At 37.9% G+C, this 18,944-nt stretch overlaps 1 protein-coding gene across 1 annotated transcript in view; it reads right to left on the bottom strand.

Annotated features, from left to right (window-relative positions):
* LOC122738426 (thrombospondin type-1 domain-containing protein 4-like) overlaps positions 1-18,944 on the bottom strand; it is a 406,762-nt gene that overhangs the window by 317,597 nt on the left and 70,221 nt on the right. The window contains exon 3 of the mRNA XM_043980469.1: positions 4,943-5,012. Within this exon, the coding sequence (XP_043836404.1) occupies positions 4,943-5,012 (70 nt within the window). The remainder of the gene's footprint in view (positions 1-4,942; positions 5,013-18,944) is intronic.

Below are 18,944 nucleotides of genomic sequence, written 5' to 3'. Positions count from 1 at the left end.
GCACCTACACTATTTCTTAAGCATTTTCACCATATCATGATACTGCTATTCACACCCTCCTAACTACACACTCAATGCTTCTGATCTTCTTTAACCTGTTCCAGCCGTTCAAATGGTTTGCACTCCTCCATTATTCCCGGTTTTCACTGTAGCTTGGTCCTTTGATTTCCTTTTTGTCCCCACGCCTAGGTCTAGTGTTCTAGACCCTTTCTCTACAGTATAGTATAATCTCTTGGAGGTGGCTGCTAATGTTGGCCATTAACCTCTGATTTCTAACAGCTAGTGGTAGACCAACAATATTCTATAAGCATAGGGATATCATTACTCACACTGTGTTTGAACCTTGTCTTTAAAAGATTTTTATCAAACCATTTCTTGAGGAGCTTTTAATTGGGAGTAAATTTCCAAAGGCAAGTTGTATCATCATTTACTTTCTCCCTCCTCTGAATTCTTAAAATTCTTTACTTCCATCCTTCATGAACTCATGACATTCTACTTGGCTTGAGAATTAATTTGGGTAGGTATCTTAGCCATCGGTACATCCCACTCAGGAATAAGCACAATGTCTTGCATTTGTGAATAAGAGAATGGATGCATAAATGAATGTATTCTCTCCTTGGACGATCTGGGAATCTGTTACATGCTTTGTAATCTAGTTTACTCCTCTACAAATCATTTGAAGAATGCCCAAGTTCATAATGTCATTAAGAAGCATTACGGTTATTTTGTTCACTGTGAATTCCTGTGCTTGCTTCCAGGATTTTAGCATTCTTTGTCTGAAAAGTAAATCCTTCATTGCTCTCTTCTCTAGGGTTTCACATATTTCACAACATTGTGTGTGTTCTTTCCTGATTTGATGGTTTTATAAAAGCCTGGTAAAGATGTTATCATCAAAGTTTATGATTCCTTTTCCTCCCACATCAGTCCAGCAGTAAGTACTACAAGTTGCTGTGCTACTTCCTTGTGTCTTCCATTACCTATCTGCAGGCTAAGTGGAAAAGAGGCTCACTCAAAACAAGTCCTCCTGAGCAAAGAGTATTTTGTTTTTTTGACACTAGGCCTCTCTATCTTCTCCCTGTGCTGACTGGCATGGAAGTTTTGACCTACTCCATTTTAGCCCTTAGCTGGTTCACCACTCCTTAAGCAGCTTGGTGACCCCACCCCACCCCATCCCTTGGGAACTTATTATACTGGTTTTGGATTTTGTAGCTTTAGTCCTACTGAAGCTCAGAACTCCTGAACTCAAGCAATCCACTAAGCTTGGGGAATCAGTACAGGCATGTGTCAGCAAACCCAGCGAGTGATCATTTTAGTAATTTTAAAACTTCCTGAAATTGTGCATTCTCTGTGGTTGATGATGGCAGTATCAATAAATTGCTCCTCTAAGAACATGACCAACTTTTTCCTGACTTTTAGTCATCATCTTGTCTCCAAATGAAGCCACTGAGAAGCCTTTCAAAATGTGTGGATGAGTACACATGTATATAAACAGAGTATGCCAAAAGTCTTATAGTTACTTAAAAATGTTGACTTTTTAGCCTTTTATGACAGCGATGACATTAGAGGGGCTATAGCAGGAATGGAGGCAAAAAGCCTTTAATGGGTTCCTTGCATAAACTTAATCATGGTCTTCCTCACTTGCTTCCACAAAGGGCTCTTTAAAGTGGGCAGGACCTTCTTATATATAAAGATCTTTTAGTCATCCTAGGAGCATTTGGAAATGTGTATTCTATTTGACAGGATGTACAAATCGTGGAGTTTCTTCAGAACAACTCGCAGGGTGGAAATACTTCCATATGCTAGAAGATTGACTCATTGTGTTGCTGAGGGGGAAGAAAAAGAAAAAAATGTACTTTAGTGGAAAATTAGCACATAAACACTAAGCTACAGCCATGTCCTTGGAGTTAACTACCACTTAGAGTTAACTATGAACAACTCCCAGGCCTCATTCCACTGATAAGATTAGGTCAGGGATTTTTATTGCAAAAGTTCAAATGAGATGGAATTCAATGAATATCCACCAACATTACAAAATAATGACAATGCAGCCAAAATGTAGTTTAATATTCAGAATTCAGACACATTCTAATGCTTACCTTTCAATGAAGAAGTATATGTTCTTTCAGCTCCTCTGTGATTCTCAAGGATTTGAGGACAGGAAGAATCAAGCTCTGACGTCCTTCCATCTCCACAACTTTTACATCTGCTTTGACTCTTCTCTGCCCTGAGCCTTTTGTGCAAACAGGGCAACAAGTCATGGGTCTCTAAACACTACATGAAAAATAGATACTGCAGTGGTGTCCAATCAAATCACTCCCAGTCCTCTGAGGTCTAGACAGGAGGACAGTAAGACATCCATTCACCAACCACTAAATCAAAGACAAAGAAGCCCACACACAAAGAAGGCACTGAATCCTTCTGTTATAAAAATGGTTGTGTTTCTTAGAAATGGAAGTTTATCTTGTTATTATATTTAACAATTCATAGATTCTAAAATCATAGCCTATAAAAGATGGATGGGACTTTAGAAGTTATGAGATCATGTGGCCATAGCAAAAGGAAATTATAAAAATCTGATACTGCAGGAGTTTTACTTATTCTTTCTACTGAAAAATTTTTGACAATACAAATATAAAATTTTTTAAAAATAGAAGGGAATAAATGTAACAAAGCTATACAAAGGAACATCTTAAGTTAATTATTATTTTCATCATTCTTTTAAAAGTTCCTAAGCCAGGGGCAGCTAGGTGGTGCAGTGCATAGAGCACCGGCCCTGGAGTCAGGAGTACCTGAGTTCAAATCTGGCCTTAGACACTTAACACTTACTAGCTGTGTGACCCTGAGCAAGTCACTTAACCCCAATCACCTCACTAAAAAAAAAAAAAGTTCCTAAGCCAAAATGTACTTTTTGGTGGAGGAAAGAAAAGTGGTAGAAGGCATTCTGGGGTTTTTGTTTAGGCCTTCACCTATTCTTGACATTTGAAGAAAAGAACAACCTAACAAAGTGAACCAGTTTACATTTACAAAATTTCCAATAATTGTTGTTGCAAATGCAAGTAATAAATAATTATTATTAATAATAAAGGGATAAATTAATAAAAAATAATAAAATAAAAATAATTACTAATAACAACAAAAATCCAAACACCATCTGGTTATTAAGACCAACAACATCAAACTGACAAAATAGTAGGCAATGTAAAACTTAATTTCAGAACTATAAGCAACATTTTTCTTTTCTGATACGTGAAACTAAGTGGAAAATCAAAGAAGAATGTGTGAACTGGGACTATTCCACAGGTTTGTACCATATAGTCCCTCCAAAAATAGTTATATCTGGGCCCTGTGCAAAGGCTGGTAGCAGATATTTGCCTGGCCCTAGGAAAATGATAGCTGCATATTGTCCACAGGTCTAAAGGTAATTGGGCAGCTAGGTTGTCCAGTGGATAAAGTGCTAGATCTGGAGTCAGGAAAACTCCTTTGCATTAAAATCTGACCTCAGATACTTACTAGCTGTGTGACCCTGGGCAAGTCACTTAGCCCTGTTTGCCTCAGTTTCTTCATCTATAAAATGAGTTGGAGAAGGAAATAGAAAACCACTCCAGCATCTTTGCCAAGAAACCCATAAATGGGATCACAAAGAGTTGGAGATGACTGAAATTACTGAACAACATCCAAAGGTCATTAGGATGAACCCATAAAATACCAGATTTTCATAAAAGTTGAAGATACATCATGAAATAAGGTCATACCTAAGCCAAATGAAAAGTAGACAAAATTTTTCTTCTTCAACTCAGTCTCCCATCTCCATACCTTTTTTTTCCCACCTTAACATCCTCCCCTTCCCTCTTAAGGTATGCAGTACCATCCTCATTATCATTGTAATAGCAACTTCAATAATCATTACATTTTAAGGTTTACAAAGCACTTCCCTCAGACACAAGAAACAACAGTGGGATGGTATTATTGTATCCATTCTAGACATGAGAAATGTGAAGCTCAGGGACATTAAGATTTACCTCTGATCACATAGTTATGAAGGTTCAGAGCTGGGATATGAACTCAGGTCTCAAGTCCAACACCCTTGTTATGAGGACACCTAATCCTAGATCCAGCCACACCTTTTCTATATGCATGTTGTGTCTCTTCCCACCTCCCCACTCCACAGTAAGCTGCTGGTGGGTCAGTAATGCTGGATCTGGAAATTCAAATCCTGGCTCTTCCATTTACTACTTGGATAAGTCATTCCCCTTCTCTTGGTCTCATTTCCTCATCTATGAAATGAAGAGGATGGGACTAAATGAGTTGTAGAGACCCTTCCGGATCTGAATCTACAAGGCTGGGTTTTCATTTTTGCCTTCCTAGTACCTACAAGAAAGCCTAGATTTCATAGATTACAATTGATGCTTGTCAAATTGAATTGGATTCCATTATTCCCATCCACCTCTCTTTTCCACCTATCAAAGGTCTACTCAAAGGAAAAGATGCCTAAAAAATTATTTACACTGAGATGTTAATAAGTGAGAAGACATAATATGTTACTCTTTCATGAAAATACCTATTTGAATCTTAGAGGACCTAATCTAAAGGAATAAATGAAGCAGTAGTGTCAGTGAGCTGAGGGAAAGTATTTTGGAACTCTGAGTGGGATTTTCCCAGAATATCTGGAATCATTCCAAGCATGCTGACTCTGACTACTTGTCAGCCTGGAACTGCTTCCAAACCTGAGTCTTCTTCTCCCCATGATCCAGCAAGATCATTAGGGCATGGGGAAGGAAAAGCTGTCAGGATGAGTGAGCACTTGCTGCCTAACACCTTCACTTAAGTCTAAAATACTAGGAACGTGATAACCAGAAGACATTATGGGAGGGAGAGGCAGAGAAATGAGAGTCAATACAACCTTTCCTCCTACAGAAGAAACTTGTGAGTTTCTAAAGCTTACCTTTCTGTGCTCAATGGAGGGCTGAGGGAGGACAAGCTGGAATCCAAACAGCAAAAGGGAGCCAAGGATTCTAAGAAAGGAAAAATAGCAACACATCTGTATATGCTTCAGGTATCAAGGAAACAATGGCGTAGTCTCCCTCCTGCTCTCAAAATGAATGAAGTGCTTCCAAACTGATACCAGGAAGTAGCCCATTAAGAACACAATGTACAGCCAAAGGTATGGGTATTAGAGAAATAAAAGAGTGGGGCTTTTATAGCAGATTTACCACCTTTAGTTTTCACTGGTACTGTTTCTCTCCCCATCCTCAATACTTAGATGTTTGACATATGCTCTTGGTCAGTAAGTAGCTCCACAAAATCCCCCCTGGAATCACAGAGCTGGAAGTGGACAACTTGTACTTGAAACATCCCTGACAAGTGGTTATCCAGCCTTTGCTTCAGAGACATATAGAGGGAAAGGAAGTCATCACCTCCTAAAGTAGTCCATTCTACTTTGGGAGATCTTTAATTCCTAGGTAGTTCTTCCTTTTATCAAGAAGAAAAGGGGCAGCTGGATGGCGCAATGGATAAAGCACCGGCCCTGGATTCAGGAGGACCTGAGTTCAAATGCAGCCTCAGACACTTGACACTTACTAGCTATTTGACCCTGGCCAAGTCACTTAACCCCAATTGCCTCACCAAAACAAAAAGAAGAAGAAGAAGAAGAAAGCTGCCCCTCATTGGCCATTGTTCTACCTTTGGGGCCATGCAAAAGTCAAATCCTTTTTCCACCTAATAAACTTTAATATATTTGAGGACAACTATCATCCACTCTTAGAAGCAGCTAAGAAATTCAATGGATAGCTTCTGGAGTCAGGAAGGGCTAAGTTCAAATCTGGCCTCAGCATGCTTACTGGCTATTCCACCCTTGGCAAGTCACTTAGCCTCTGTCTGCTTCAGTTTCCTCCACTGTAAAATGAGGATAACAGTAATACTTTCCAGACTTATTCTGAGGATCAAATGACAATATTTGTACAGTGCTTAGCACAGTACCTGGTATACAGTAAGAATTTCATAAATGCTTGTTTCCTTCCTTCCAAGTGTCTTCTAGGCCAAAGCTTCTTAAACTGTGAGTTGTGGCCCCATATGGGGTCGCATAATTGAATGTGGGAGTCATGAAAAGTTTGGTAACAGTCAAAGGTTATGTCTATCTATTTAATATACCTATATGTGGGGCCGCATAAAAATTTCTCAAGTGAAAAGGGGTCACAAGTGGAAAAAGTTTAAGAAGCCCTGATCCAGGCTAAACTCCAGTTTCTATACCTGGTCATCAAGCAACACCAACTTTTAGGCTCTTCAGCAATCTAACTGTCCTTCTTTGGATATTCTCCACTATTCTACTGTCCTTCCCAAGACATGACTAAGAACTGAACACAGTATTCACTGCACAGTCTTATCAGATATGAGAACAGTTGTTCTTTCTCTCTCTCTCTCTCTCTCTCTCTCTCTCTCTCTCTCTCTCTCTCTCTCTCACTCTCGCACACACACACACACACACACACACACACCCCTTACCACCACCAGGCCCAGACACTAAGTTTTTAACAATTAGCACCCCCCTTTTTTTGCTATTATATTATATTATTGGATTAACTTAGATTCCATCTACAATTTCTTTTTACCCAGACCTCCACAAACCTTGTGAAACTGATTTTTTCGAACCAAAGAGTAGACCTTTATATTTCTCTTTACCAAATTTCACCTTCATCTATTCAGTATAATCTTGTAGCCTGTTGAGATTGGTTTTTGAGAGCCCTCATTCACAGCATTGGTCTGAGGACCAGGTAAGATAATATATGTAAGGTGCATTACAAACCTTAAAGTGCTATGTAAATGCTAACTATTATCATGATGATAATCTAGTTTAAGAAATTCATAAGCAGTTTTCCATCACTGACTAGTGGCCATCCAACCTCTAGATAAACATCTCCTGGAACCAAAAACCAGCAACCCGGAACCAGGAACTGAAAGGCTCCCATAAAACAGCAAGTCCTGGATATAGGACAAGGTACTTTCCAATTGTTCTGTTTTAAGAGCTGCCTCTATGTAACCACACAATTTAAAAAAAAAAAAAACAAACGACTTCAAACCAATTTAAATTATTGAACCAAAACATTTCAGGGGCTACAGAACAGCAAGTTTACAAATGGTCCAGCTTGGAATCCAGTCCAGAAGTATTTATTATTCATGCCTTGCACTGTGCTAGGCACACCAAAGGTATTAAGCAGAAATTCTGATCCTTGTCCTGGAGGAGCCATAAATTACCCTGCGATTAAATGTTCAAAAACAACTAGAGAACAATGCAATTGCAATCATATGTTACATTGCTATATACACACAAACTGGAAGAATTCAAAGCAGGAAAAGATTAAGCAGCCTTCAGTGGATAGTAATAATAACTGACATTTAATGTTTTTTAAGTTTTCAAAGAACTTTCTATACGTGTTTCATTTGATCCTCACAATAACACTGTGAGGTAGGTACTGTGGGTATTATTATTCCCACTTCAGAGAGGAAGAAACCAAGACTTGGAGAAACCAGTGGATGGAGACAGGGAACAGATGGTTAGAGACGCCAGCAGAAAGGAGGAGCAAAGTAGCTTAATAGGCAAATGAGCTGAGAGGAGCATGAGAGAGTGAGAAAAGAAAGAGAAGGCCTCAGCTCAGTGTGGGGAGGAGCTCAAAGTCCAATGATGTCACCAGACAACACCAAGGGTAGATCTGCAGGGGGATCGGGCAGCATCATTAGTGGCAGAGGACTGTGGTGCTGATGCTACTTTGGGAGCATGAGTTTGCCTGCCTAAACATGTCCCTGAACCACACATGTTGCTTTTATATGCGTTCTTCCAAGTGTGTTCCTCAGTCACACATGCTCCCTGAATTTTTGCTTTTTCACACAGTAATGTGAAAAGTAGCTGTGTGTGTGTGCAAGGAGAATCTTGCTTGTGGTTTATTTTGCAACATTGCTCATTTAAATGTCTTCCACTTTTAACCAATATGTTCTTCGGTTAGGTGGTAAAAGAAACACATCAGTGGAACTATTGAGTGTTTGGGGTTTTTTGAGTGATGCTGTTCTGAATCAATACTGATACACTGAACCTGGGATGCTTTTGAAGGGATCTGTTTGTAAAGACTAGTGTACATTATAAGGATGTTCTCTTCCTTGGGGAGCTCATCCATAGTGACCATTTGTAACTAGCAATGCTATGGATGCATTCCACAGTCCATCTACTCCATTCAAAAGAGATTTCTTCAGTATCTATTATATGCACAATGACAAACTACTTGCTTCAGAGAATGAACGGATGAATAGGAAGGATTTGATCCTTGCTCTCAAGGAGATAAAAGGAAGACTCTAAGTGCCTTGGAAATTCAGAGGAAAAAAAGATTGCATCTGCTTTAAAGAAACAGGAATGGGGGCAGCTAGGTGGCACAGTGGATAAAGCACTGGCCTTGGAGAGGACCTGAGTTCAAATCAGACCTCAGACACTTGACAGGTACCAGCTGTGTGACCTTAGGCAAGTCACTTAACCCTCATTGCCCCACAAAAATTATTTTTAAAAAAAGAAACAGAAATGATTCCATGGAAGTAATACATGGGCTAGATCTTAAAGGATAATTAGAATTGGGGGGGGGGGAGAAGGGGGAGGAAAGGAGTCAAAAAAAAGCTTAAGACAAAAGTACAAAACTGTTGAAGTGCTGTAGATGACCTCTGAAAAATCATGGAAAATGAGAAAAAATGAGGAAGATGAACAGAAAGACAAATAGACAGAAATAGAAGATAGAAGAAATAGAAAAACATGGAGAGAGAAGAGAGGCAGAGAAAAGGAGATAAGGAGAGAGGCAGAGATAGAAAGACAGAGACAAAGAGATAAACAATGAGAGACAGAGTTCAAGCTATATGCCAGTATCCTCAACTTTGATTTCAGGCAATATTATAGAATATACTATTAAGGGGATGGTTTATGAATGTTTAGAAAGAGATTCAGTGATCACTAATGGCCAGGATCATTTCATCAAGAGTAGGTCATGGAAGAACACTTTCATTGTCTCCCTCATTACATTGTGAACTCTTTGGGACTGACTTTTAACTTTCTTTGTATCAGTGCTTAGCACAGTGCCTGGCACATAGTAGTCACTTAATACATGTTTGATTAAGTGATCAGGAGTTGGCAGAGACATAGGACAACATTCCCCATGATACCCTTGTGGACAAGATGAAAGGATATGAGTTAAGTAACTGTAAAATTAGGAGAACTTGTAACAGGAGAATGTCCTTCTGCTATGTTAGTCAGAATTTTTTACCAGTAACTTGAATGAATGAATATTTAATCACATGTATAAAAATGGCAAATGACCCCCCAAAAATGGAGGGATAGACATCATGTTGAACAATAGAGTGAGGATTTTTTTTTAAAAAGGTCTTTATAGGAAAGAATGGTAAGTTAGATCTAGGAAGGTGAACTTTATTAAGGATAAATATACAGCACTATCCTCAAGATCTAAGAATACACCAATTATAGAATGTACAAAGCTTATCTTGAAAACAATTTACATTAAAAAGATCTAGGGAGGAGAAACATAGTAGACTGCCAACTCAATATGAATCAACAACAATAGGTGAAAGCAAAAAACATGGTGAACTGCCAGTGGAAAAGGACACATAGGAGATGGAGTGTGGTGTGAGAGGACCAGCAAGCAGGCTTGTGTAGCTAAATTATAGAACAGGTGGTGAGGAATCAAGTAGATAAATAGAAGCAAGTATAGAATGATTTTACATATGTATACATATTTATGTCTAATGGTAGCCATCTCTGGGTGAGGAGGGTAGAAAAAAGGGAAAAAAAGAAATTTATGTTTTAACTTTATTATATTTAAAAGGAATAGCAAATTGTGCATAACAGATTTGCAGTTTCATGTGCAATCATCTTTACTGTAATTATACTGTTATGGAAATACTTGCTTTATTCCATAAATGTATAAGAAAATCAATTAAAGTTTTAAAATATGATGCATGATGTATAGGACCGATTTGAGTAGAGAGAGGCTAGAGATAAGATGAATCAATGTATAGAGTCAAGTGAACAAGATTTAGAATCAGAGGACATGAGTTTGAATATTGGTTCTGTTGTATATGCTATTAGATGAGGAAGAAATCGTTTCCCCCTCTTTAGGCCTTGCTTTCCTCATCTGTCAGATGAAGGGATTGTGCTAAATAACCTCGAAGTTCCCCTTTAAATATCCGTCTATGATTCTATGGTAAATCCAAACTGGATTACTGCTGTGAGGGATATACTCTGTGGGGGAAGTGTGGCTAGAGCAGTTTATCTACAAAGTACCTGGGGATTTTAATGGATTACAAACTCAGTATGAGTCATCACTGTGGTATAGCAACCAAAAAAGCAAATGGGACCTTAGACTGTTTTAAGAGATGCACAGTGTCCAGGAATGAGGAAGTAAAGAGATGTCAGCCTCATTGTTTTCTGCCCTAGTGGGATATTTGTTGTAACACATTCAGTTCCAGGAACTACACTTTAGGAAGGATAGTTATAAGTCAGGAAACATCTAGAATATTGTAAACCAGAATGGTGGTCACAATGGTCTTAACTGCATGTTATATTTACTCATTTGTTCAACAAACATTTATCAAGAAACAACTATGAGAATCAGTTAAAGTAAGTTAGGATATTTAACCCGAAAAACAGAAGATACAGGTAGTACATGACAGCTACTTTCAAGTATGTGATACTCTGTCTAAAGTAAGAGTAATTAGACTTGTCCTTTCTGGCCCCAGAGAGTACAACTATATGAAAAAGATCAAAGTTGCAGAAAGGTAAATTTTGGTTTCCTGTAAGGAAAAACTTGCAAACCATTATAGCTATCCCTGAGAGCAATGGTCACTTTGAAGAAGCTGTAGAAATCCTTCGGTTCCTCTTTGGATGAGGGGGAAGGCTGGATTTTATATTACTAACAAACAGCCATAAACAAAGGCTGGATTTTATATTATTTGATATTATTGGGATATTATTGTAGGGATATTATTTCAGGGATCCTCTGGCCTATGCAGCATATATAGATCACTTTGGCATTCTCTTCCAACTCTGAAATTCTATGACTCAGTGAGATGATTTAGCCAACTCTCACAGGGATTACTGGTGCACTGAGTTTCTGAATGAAGAAAGTGTAATGGAAATGAAAGTATAAACACCAGAGGTACTGTAGAATTTAAACAGAATGGTGACTGATTGAATGTGGGGAAATAAAAGATATAGAGTAGTCAAAGAGTGTGGACCCTAGTTGACTGAGTGGATGATGGTGTCTAATAGAAACAAGTAAGTCAGGAAGAAGAGATGGCTTACTGTTGAGAAGATTGGGGAACAGGTGTAAGAAGATGAGTTTGGCTTTGGATATGTGTGAGATGAAAGCAGGATATCTGATCACAGTATCCAGTGAGAAGAGTTTGAGACTGGAGATATAGATTTGGAAATTATTTACACAGAGGTGATAGCTGATTGATAATAATGAGAGAGAAATAAAGACAAGAGAAGTGAGCAGAGAATAGAATCTAGGTGAGCACATACATTTAGACAGCATCAGTCATTTAGGAGGAAAACCAAAAGAAAACAATGTCATGAAAAGGAAGGAAAAATAATTATCAAGAAGAGTGTTTAGACAACAATTGATTGGTTAGTTGATTGGTTGTTGTTCGTTCTAAAAGAGGAACAAAATTATATCACTAAGTTAGAGTCAAGGTACAGTGTGTCTGACTGTGGCTCAGAACACTCTACCACAGGTAAGGGACAAATAGCCCATATGAACAAAGACACTAAGGGAGAGGATAAAGGAAGGGTCAGAATGTGTATCAAGAGGGAGGAAGAGGTAACTAGATCCAAAATTTCGATCTCCTGCTCAAATCTTCTCTTCTGACCTCCTCTATCTCCAACTGACTTTTGAACATTTTCACTTGGATATTACACTATTACATCAATGTTTAAAAACAAATGTATTATCCTGTTACCTAAAATCCAGTTCTCCCTCTTGAACTTTCTTGTTTATGTTGGCAAAAAAAACAACAACAACATTCTAGTGCCTCTCTTAAAACTTTAGAATCATCTTTGACTCCTCAGTCTCTTTCAACCATTTAATCTCTCCTCCCCTGAATCTGGTAAATTACAAAGTCCTGCCAATCTTCCCCAGTAATATATTTTCTGTTGCCATTGTTTGCACTCAAATTCAAGCCTTTATTGACTCGCATCTCAAAATTTGAACCAGACAATATAAATACATAGCTATGTGTCTATACACAAATACACGTGCACACACACATCTAGTTTGTACATAGTTGTCTCTTGTCTCCTCCATTATACTGTGACCTTCTTGAGGGCAATGTCTCTTTTTTTAACCTTTATTTGTATTCCTAGTGTGTAGCACATGCCTGGCACATATTAGGTCCTTAATAAATGTTTCTTGACTTGACTTAACTTTTGAACCCAATGCATTTTCCCACTTGCCTTTAATTCATCTTGAAAATCACTTGCCAGATTACTCTTCTCTAAATACTGATTGCATCATGTGTTAATTTTTTATGAAAGGAACAGGGAGCTTTTGGTGATTGCCCAGACCCTAGAGGCATAATTTTGTGAACCAATATAGTGGAATGCTAGTTTTTAATGCCCATTATCTGCCCTGTTTCTCTGAAAGCTCAACTCTGAAAGAACTTTCTTGCTGCCAGGTTTTTTGGTAAAATCCTACATAACAGAGCATCTAGGTGGCACAGTGGATAAAGCACCAGTCCTGGATTCTGGAGGACCTGAGTTCAAATTCAGATTCAGACACTTGACACCTAATAGCTGTGTGACCCTGGGCAAGTCACATAGCCCCCATTGCCCACCCAAAACAAAACAAAAAAATCCTATGTAACATGAATGGGAAATGTATTTTTTTTTTTAGTGAGGCAATTGGGGTTAAGTGACTTGCCCAGGGTCACACAGCTAGTAAGTGTTAAGTGTCTGAGGCCGGATTTGAACCCAGGTACTCCTGACTCCAGGGCCGGTGCTCTATCCACTGCGCCACCTAGCTGCCCAGGGAAATGTATTATTAAAGGCCAATATACCATGAGGGGGAAGAATGAATTGAGAGCCACAAACAAGTAACAAACAATTTAATTTTTTAAAACAGGGAGTAGAAATTTTAAAAATTATTTTTAAAACAGAAAAAATTTAAATAATTTGAAGCCTAAAGATATGCATTGATTTCATATTACAGCCACTTGTATGGGAATGACTAGTTAGTATGTAAGTTTCATTTGTCATTGAAATTAACCAGACAAATCACTCCATCAACTAAGAATGGCTGTGCACCACCACAGCACAGAATTGAGAAAGAGCTATCAATCTTTCCCATGTCTTCTCCAGGTGAGGTTTCCCATCTTGAGTCAAATTAAGCCACAGGTTCTATTTTTGGTCATGCCTTTCCATCAGTTTCTTCAATTCTGTCAATTACTCAAACACTCTGTGTCACAACCCCTATTTGCCTCAGTTCCTTATCTTTAAAATGGGGACACACTTCAGATGAAAATGACAAACCACTCCAGTATCTTTGCCAAGAAAACCTCATGGATTTTGTTCATGGGATCAGGTAGAATCAAATGCAATTGAATGACTGAACAACAACACATGGGAGTGAAGCGGGAAGAGAAGGGAGATGCAGAGCCACAAATGATGATAGTGAGAAAAAAATAAGGATAAAAGATATTATACCCATAATACCTGAGACACCCCTTCTTCTGCATAGGCTCCCAGAAATTAGTTCAAGTCATTGTGGATCAGTACCCGCATCAGATCATAGCTACCATTAAACCACTACCCCCCAAACACATTCACTATGTGTTCACTTGCAAGAGTCAGTCAGAAGAAACATCAATTCATAAAAGGTATTTAATTAAATGACAGCAAAAAAAGTAACAAGAAAAGATTATCCCATGATTACATAGGGTATTCTTTCCCAACAGGCCATATCATAAGTGTGAGAGAATATAAATACAGAGAACATAGGTAACCAGGGAGCATGCTTGCAGAACATGTGGGGCCAAAGGAATTCACACCTCTGATGGTCCGGGACTAATAATGCTCTCTGGTAATGTCATTACAATTCTCTCTTATGGGTTCTCCTTTTCTACTAGGTCACATTTCCACTGGTTTTATGTTTTTATGTTGCTGAACTTCTCTATGTTACCATCTTCTGGGGCATTTTACAAGTTCTCAGTTTCCATGTGATAAAGTGCAATAATAGAAAACTTTTCCCTAGCAAGAGCATACTTACAACTCTTATAGTCTATAGTCAAATGTATACCTTAAATAAATCTAAGGATAAAGATATATACTGATTTTATATTATGGCCACTTGTATGCAAGTGACTAGTTAGCATGTCAGTCTCATTCATTATTGAAATTAACCAGACAAATCACTCCACCAATTAAGAATGGCTATGTACCATCACCCACATACCACCATAGCTATCAAAAAGCAGTCAACAAAAGTAGGCAGTTTACAACAAGAGTGCCAAAGGCTAAAACTAAATCAGTTCTTCTGATTTCCTATGTGTAGATCTCATTCTAAGTCCATGGACCCAGAGAACTATCTGATTTATCATTAGAAAATTTCTATGATAAATAATAAGCTTGTAACTCTTCATGGGATTCCTATAGTCCCTAAAATCTACTTTATGGCCTTTTTGTCCAGAAAAAGAAAAAAAATCACACAGACATTGTGTCTAGACTGAAGCTAGAAAGATTTCTCTGACTCCAAGGTCTTCCCCCAGTGGAATGCAAATGAAATTTAAAAAGAACAAAAGCCAAGCAAAGACTGTAAAGTCATTGCCCTCCACCCTCTTGATTACTGCTTTTACTATCTAGCTATGCCAGCACAAAAAAAGAAAATGAAAAGTCTATTTTTTTTCTGCTACATTCTGGACTGTGCAAAGTTAAGAAACAAAAATAACAATTTATTCAATAAATAAAAGACTAAAACTATACTTTGCTTTCATATTAAAGACAATTTGGGGGGCCGGGGCAATGAAGGTTAAGTGACTTGCCCAGGGTCACACAGCTAGTAAGTGTCAAGTGTCTGAGGTCAGATTTGAACTCGGGTTCTCCTGAATCCAGGGACAGTGCTTTATCCATGGCACCACCTAGCTGCCCCTGAAAAGACAATTTTTAAAGAAGAGTGGAGGAGTAAAAGGAGAGAGAAGAGATATAAATGTTATAGGGAGAGGAAAAGGGGATCAAAGAGAAAGAATGTTACATATGCCAGGGGTCATGGTAGTGAAGTTTGTGCTTTTATTCCAATAATAGCAACAACAATAACGATAACTAACATTTCTATGTAACTCTAAGGTTTGGAAAGCACATTTCAAATGTTATCTCATTTTATCTTCACAATTCTGGGAGATAGGTATTATTATTATTATTACATTTAACAGATGAGGAAACTGGGAAAGAAGTCGTGACTTAAGTTCACATTTGAACTCAAGTCTTCCCAGCTCCTGGTACAGGGCTCTATCCACTGCACTATCTAGCTAAAGGTGGATAGGTGGTCAATTCTGCTATAATGTGATATCCATATTCCCCCAAAAAACACTACACTATGCAAAATCATTCAACACAAACCACAGAGTTTATGGGGTAAATGGGTTGGTGACACGATGCTCAAAGACTTTATCCATGACACTTTTTTTTAAAGACAGAAACCTAATAAAATGATAGCATAGTTTTATGCATGTTAGATGCTTAAGAAATCCATAAATACTACAATAAATATTATCTGTGTCCTAGAACAAGCTGCTGCTTAGCCTATGTCCTGGTTTGCATGGGGCCTGGATAGCAACAAAGTCTGGCAGAAGTTAGGCAGGCTGCAACTCCAAGACTCAGGACAAGAAGCCATGGTGGTAGGGAGTGAGAAGAGAGGTGGTGCTAATGAGATCTCTTCCACCCACAGCTCCTATTGTGCCAGAAGATTTGGGGCAGCTGGGTGGCACAGTAGCTAGAGTACCAGGTATAGAGTCAGGAAGATCTGAGTTCAAATACAGCCTCAGACACTAGTTGTATGACCCTTGGCAGGTCACTTAACCTTGTTTGCCTCAGTTTCCTCATCTTTAAAATAAGCTAGAGAAGGAAATGGCCAACCACTCCAGAATCTTTGCTGAGAAATCCCCCAAAATGGGTCATGATGAGTTGGACATGACTGAAAACAACTAAACAACAACAAAACCAAAAATTTACTTTAACAAAGACCTGAAGTTTGCTTGTGGAAGTAGGCATTGGAAAGGTTGCAGTTTATGAATTCTTGTGAAGTGGTACAGCTTTCTGCATTCTCACAGAAATAATCATGCAGAAGCAAACTTGAAATTTAAGTTATGTTCAAAATATTCCCCAATATATCAATCACAGTAGAACAAATTCATGTCTTTGAAATGGGTTACAGCAGAACTGGTTGTATTTTGTTCTTTCTTAGTTTCCTTTCTCCGTTTCACAAACTCTCTGCTTTAGTCAACTTAGCCTACTAGCTGTTTCTCATGTGTGACATCCTATCTCCAGTATCTATGTCTTCACACAAGGGATCTCCCATATCTGGACTGCTCTCCTACCTCACCTTCACCTTGGACAATCAAAACAAAGCTCAGCTGCTGCTTCTTCCATGCATTCTCTTTACTTTGAATTCCATTGTATTTATTTGCTCATACACTTATAGTATCCCCTATAGTATAACACACAGTTCCTTGAAGACAGCAATTGTTCCTTTTGTTTTCTAGTCCTCAGCACCTTGTACAGTAACTAACACATAGTAGGCACTTAATGAAAATTTGTTGAATTGGATTAAGATCTAGGCCAAAGTGGGTTTCAAGACATACTTTTACCCAGAATGGTTGGCAGCAATAAAAGGATTAATACTTGAAGTCCTGTTTATCTTTTGACCATTTAGTGATACCCAGCATAAAATCTTTTCTGGTAATTAAAATATTCTTTTATTGAAAACAGATAATTAGGAAAATGTGTTGTTGTTGAGTCCTTTTAGTCATGTCACACTCTTCGTGACCCCATTTGGGGTTTTCCTGGCAAAGATACTGGAGTGGTTTGCCATTTCCTTCTCCAGCTCATTTTACAGATAAGGAAACTGAAACAAATGGGTCAAGTGATTTGCCCAGGGCCACACAGCTAGTAAGAGTCTGAGATTGGATTTGAACTCAGATCTTCTGGAATCTAGGCCCAGTGTTCGGAACCAACTAGCTGCCTTTATGGCAATATAATGGCTCTCAAAAGCCAGAAGTGGATAAGGAGTAATATTCTGTTTTGATATAACATACACAAGAGTAGTAAATCACTATTAACTGCCCTCAAGAAACTTATAGTCTAGTAAGAAGTGGCATATAAATTGTTATTAGAGGAATCATGGCATAATCTTAGTGCTTTTATTCTTTATGAGTTATTTTTAGTGGAGGATTTTTTGAGGAATAAATGGAATTCCTATAAAGTTCCTATAATCAAATGCTGCAATGATTGCTAAGATAAGATATTTCCCAAATGATTTCCCATGATTTTTTTTAATATGAAAGTCTACTTTTCCTTTGCCTGCTTACAAACAATTCAAACAAGAAATAGAAAGATAGATTATCAAATGGGAACATAGGGGAAGCAACAAAGGCAGATGATGAAGAAAAATAATTAGGTAGTAAGGTAAACATTAATCATTTGGACTATGGATTTCAGAGTAACTTGAATTCCCTTACATAACTGCCCACTGAAATTCTGACTATTTAAACTTTTCATTGTTTCTCAGTTTCTAAGTGGTTATTAATCAATCAGCCACCAAATCAGGATTTTGTTGTTCTTGTTCCGTTGTTTCAGTCGTGTCCAACTCACTGTGACCCCATTTGGGGTTTTCTTGGCAAAGATACTGGAGTGGTTTGCCATTTTCTTCTCCATGTCTTTTTTTTTAAGGATGAGGAAAATGAGGCAAACAGGGTTAAGTGACTTGCCCAGGGTTACACAGCTAATAAATGTCTTGATACTAGATATGAACTTAAGAAGATGAATCTTCTTTACTCCCAGCCCAGTGTTCTATCTACTGCACCACCTAGCTGTGAGAAGCTATGTTTCTAACTCTCTATTTTGCTATGGGAGACAGAGAAATATAGGATGTCCAGAAGTTTTAGTATAGTTTTAAGCTTTAATAACTTCAAAAGTACGATTATTATACACTTATAAAAATATCATTTGAAAGTTTATTCAAATTTCTTTTATTCTTATCTGGTTTTGTGAAATTGGAATACTAAATATCTAATGTTAATTTTAACAAGATGAGGTACTTTGTCATTATGTATCGCATTTGTGAGTTTCTGTATAACACTTTCTCCAACCTGTGGATTGGTAGAGGAAGTTCTCTTGCTTGGCCACTTGGGTCACTTGATTTATCTCCATCAGGCTTTTTTCTTGGGTTGCATCAAAAAAGTGTCTTACATTCATCAAAAGCTCATCCTCTGGATGATTTTAAGCCTAGGATTACAAATGTAATCCTTTCAGTCACTGAGCAGCAGCTCGTGAAAGTTTAGCCAATGTTAAAAATCAACTAGAATGATATAGAAAACAAAACAATGGTTATATTCTATTTTAATAAGATATGTCTGAATTTTTCATGGTAAATAAGCTTTCAAGTGTATTTTGGTAAGTTTGTAGCATTTATGCTTTTAAGTTTATTAAAGCTGAAACCTGCACTAAGACTTTTGGGACATACTGTATAAAACATGCTTAAGTCATTTTGACTATTATAAATACTAAAACTAACTACAAAGGGGCATAGGAAGGAAGATGCTAGCTGCAATCAGAGAAATGACTGATAAATAGAAGCATGTATAAAATGATTCTACACATAAATGTGGTATGTTTATGTGTATGTGTGTGTGTATGT

This window comes from Dromiciops gliroides, chromosome 2 (genome assembly GCF_019393635.1).
Source record: "Dromiciops gliroides isolate mDroGli1 chromosome 2, mDroGli1.pri, whole genome shotgun sequence".
NCBI classification, from domain to species: Eukaryota; Metazoa; Chordata; class Mammalia; order Microbiotheria; family Microbiotheriidae; genus Dromiciops; species Dromiciops gliroides.
The sequence above is the reverse complement of the archived record's forward strand: the minus strand, read 5'-3'. Positions and strand labels throughout refer to the sequence as shown.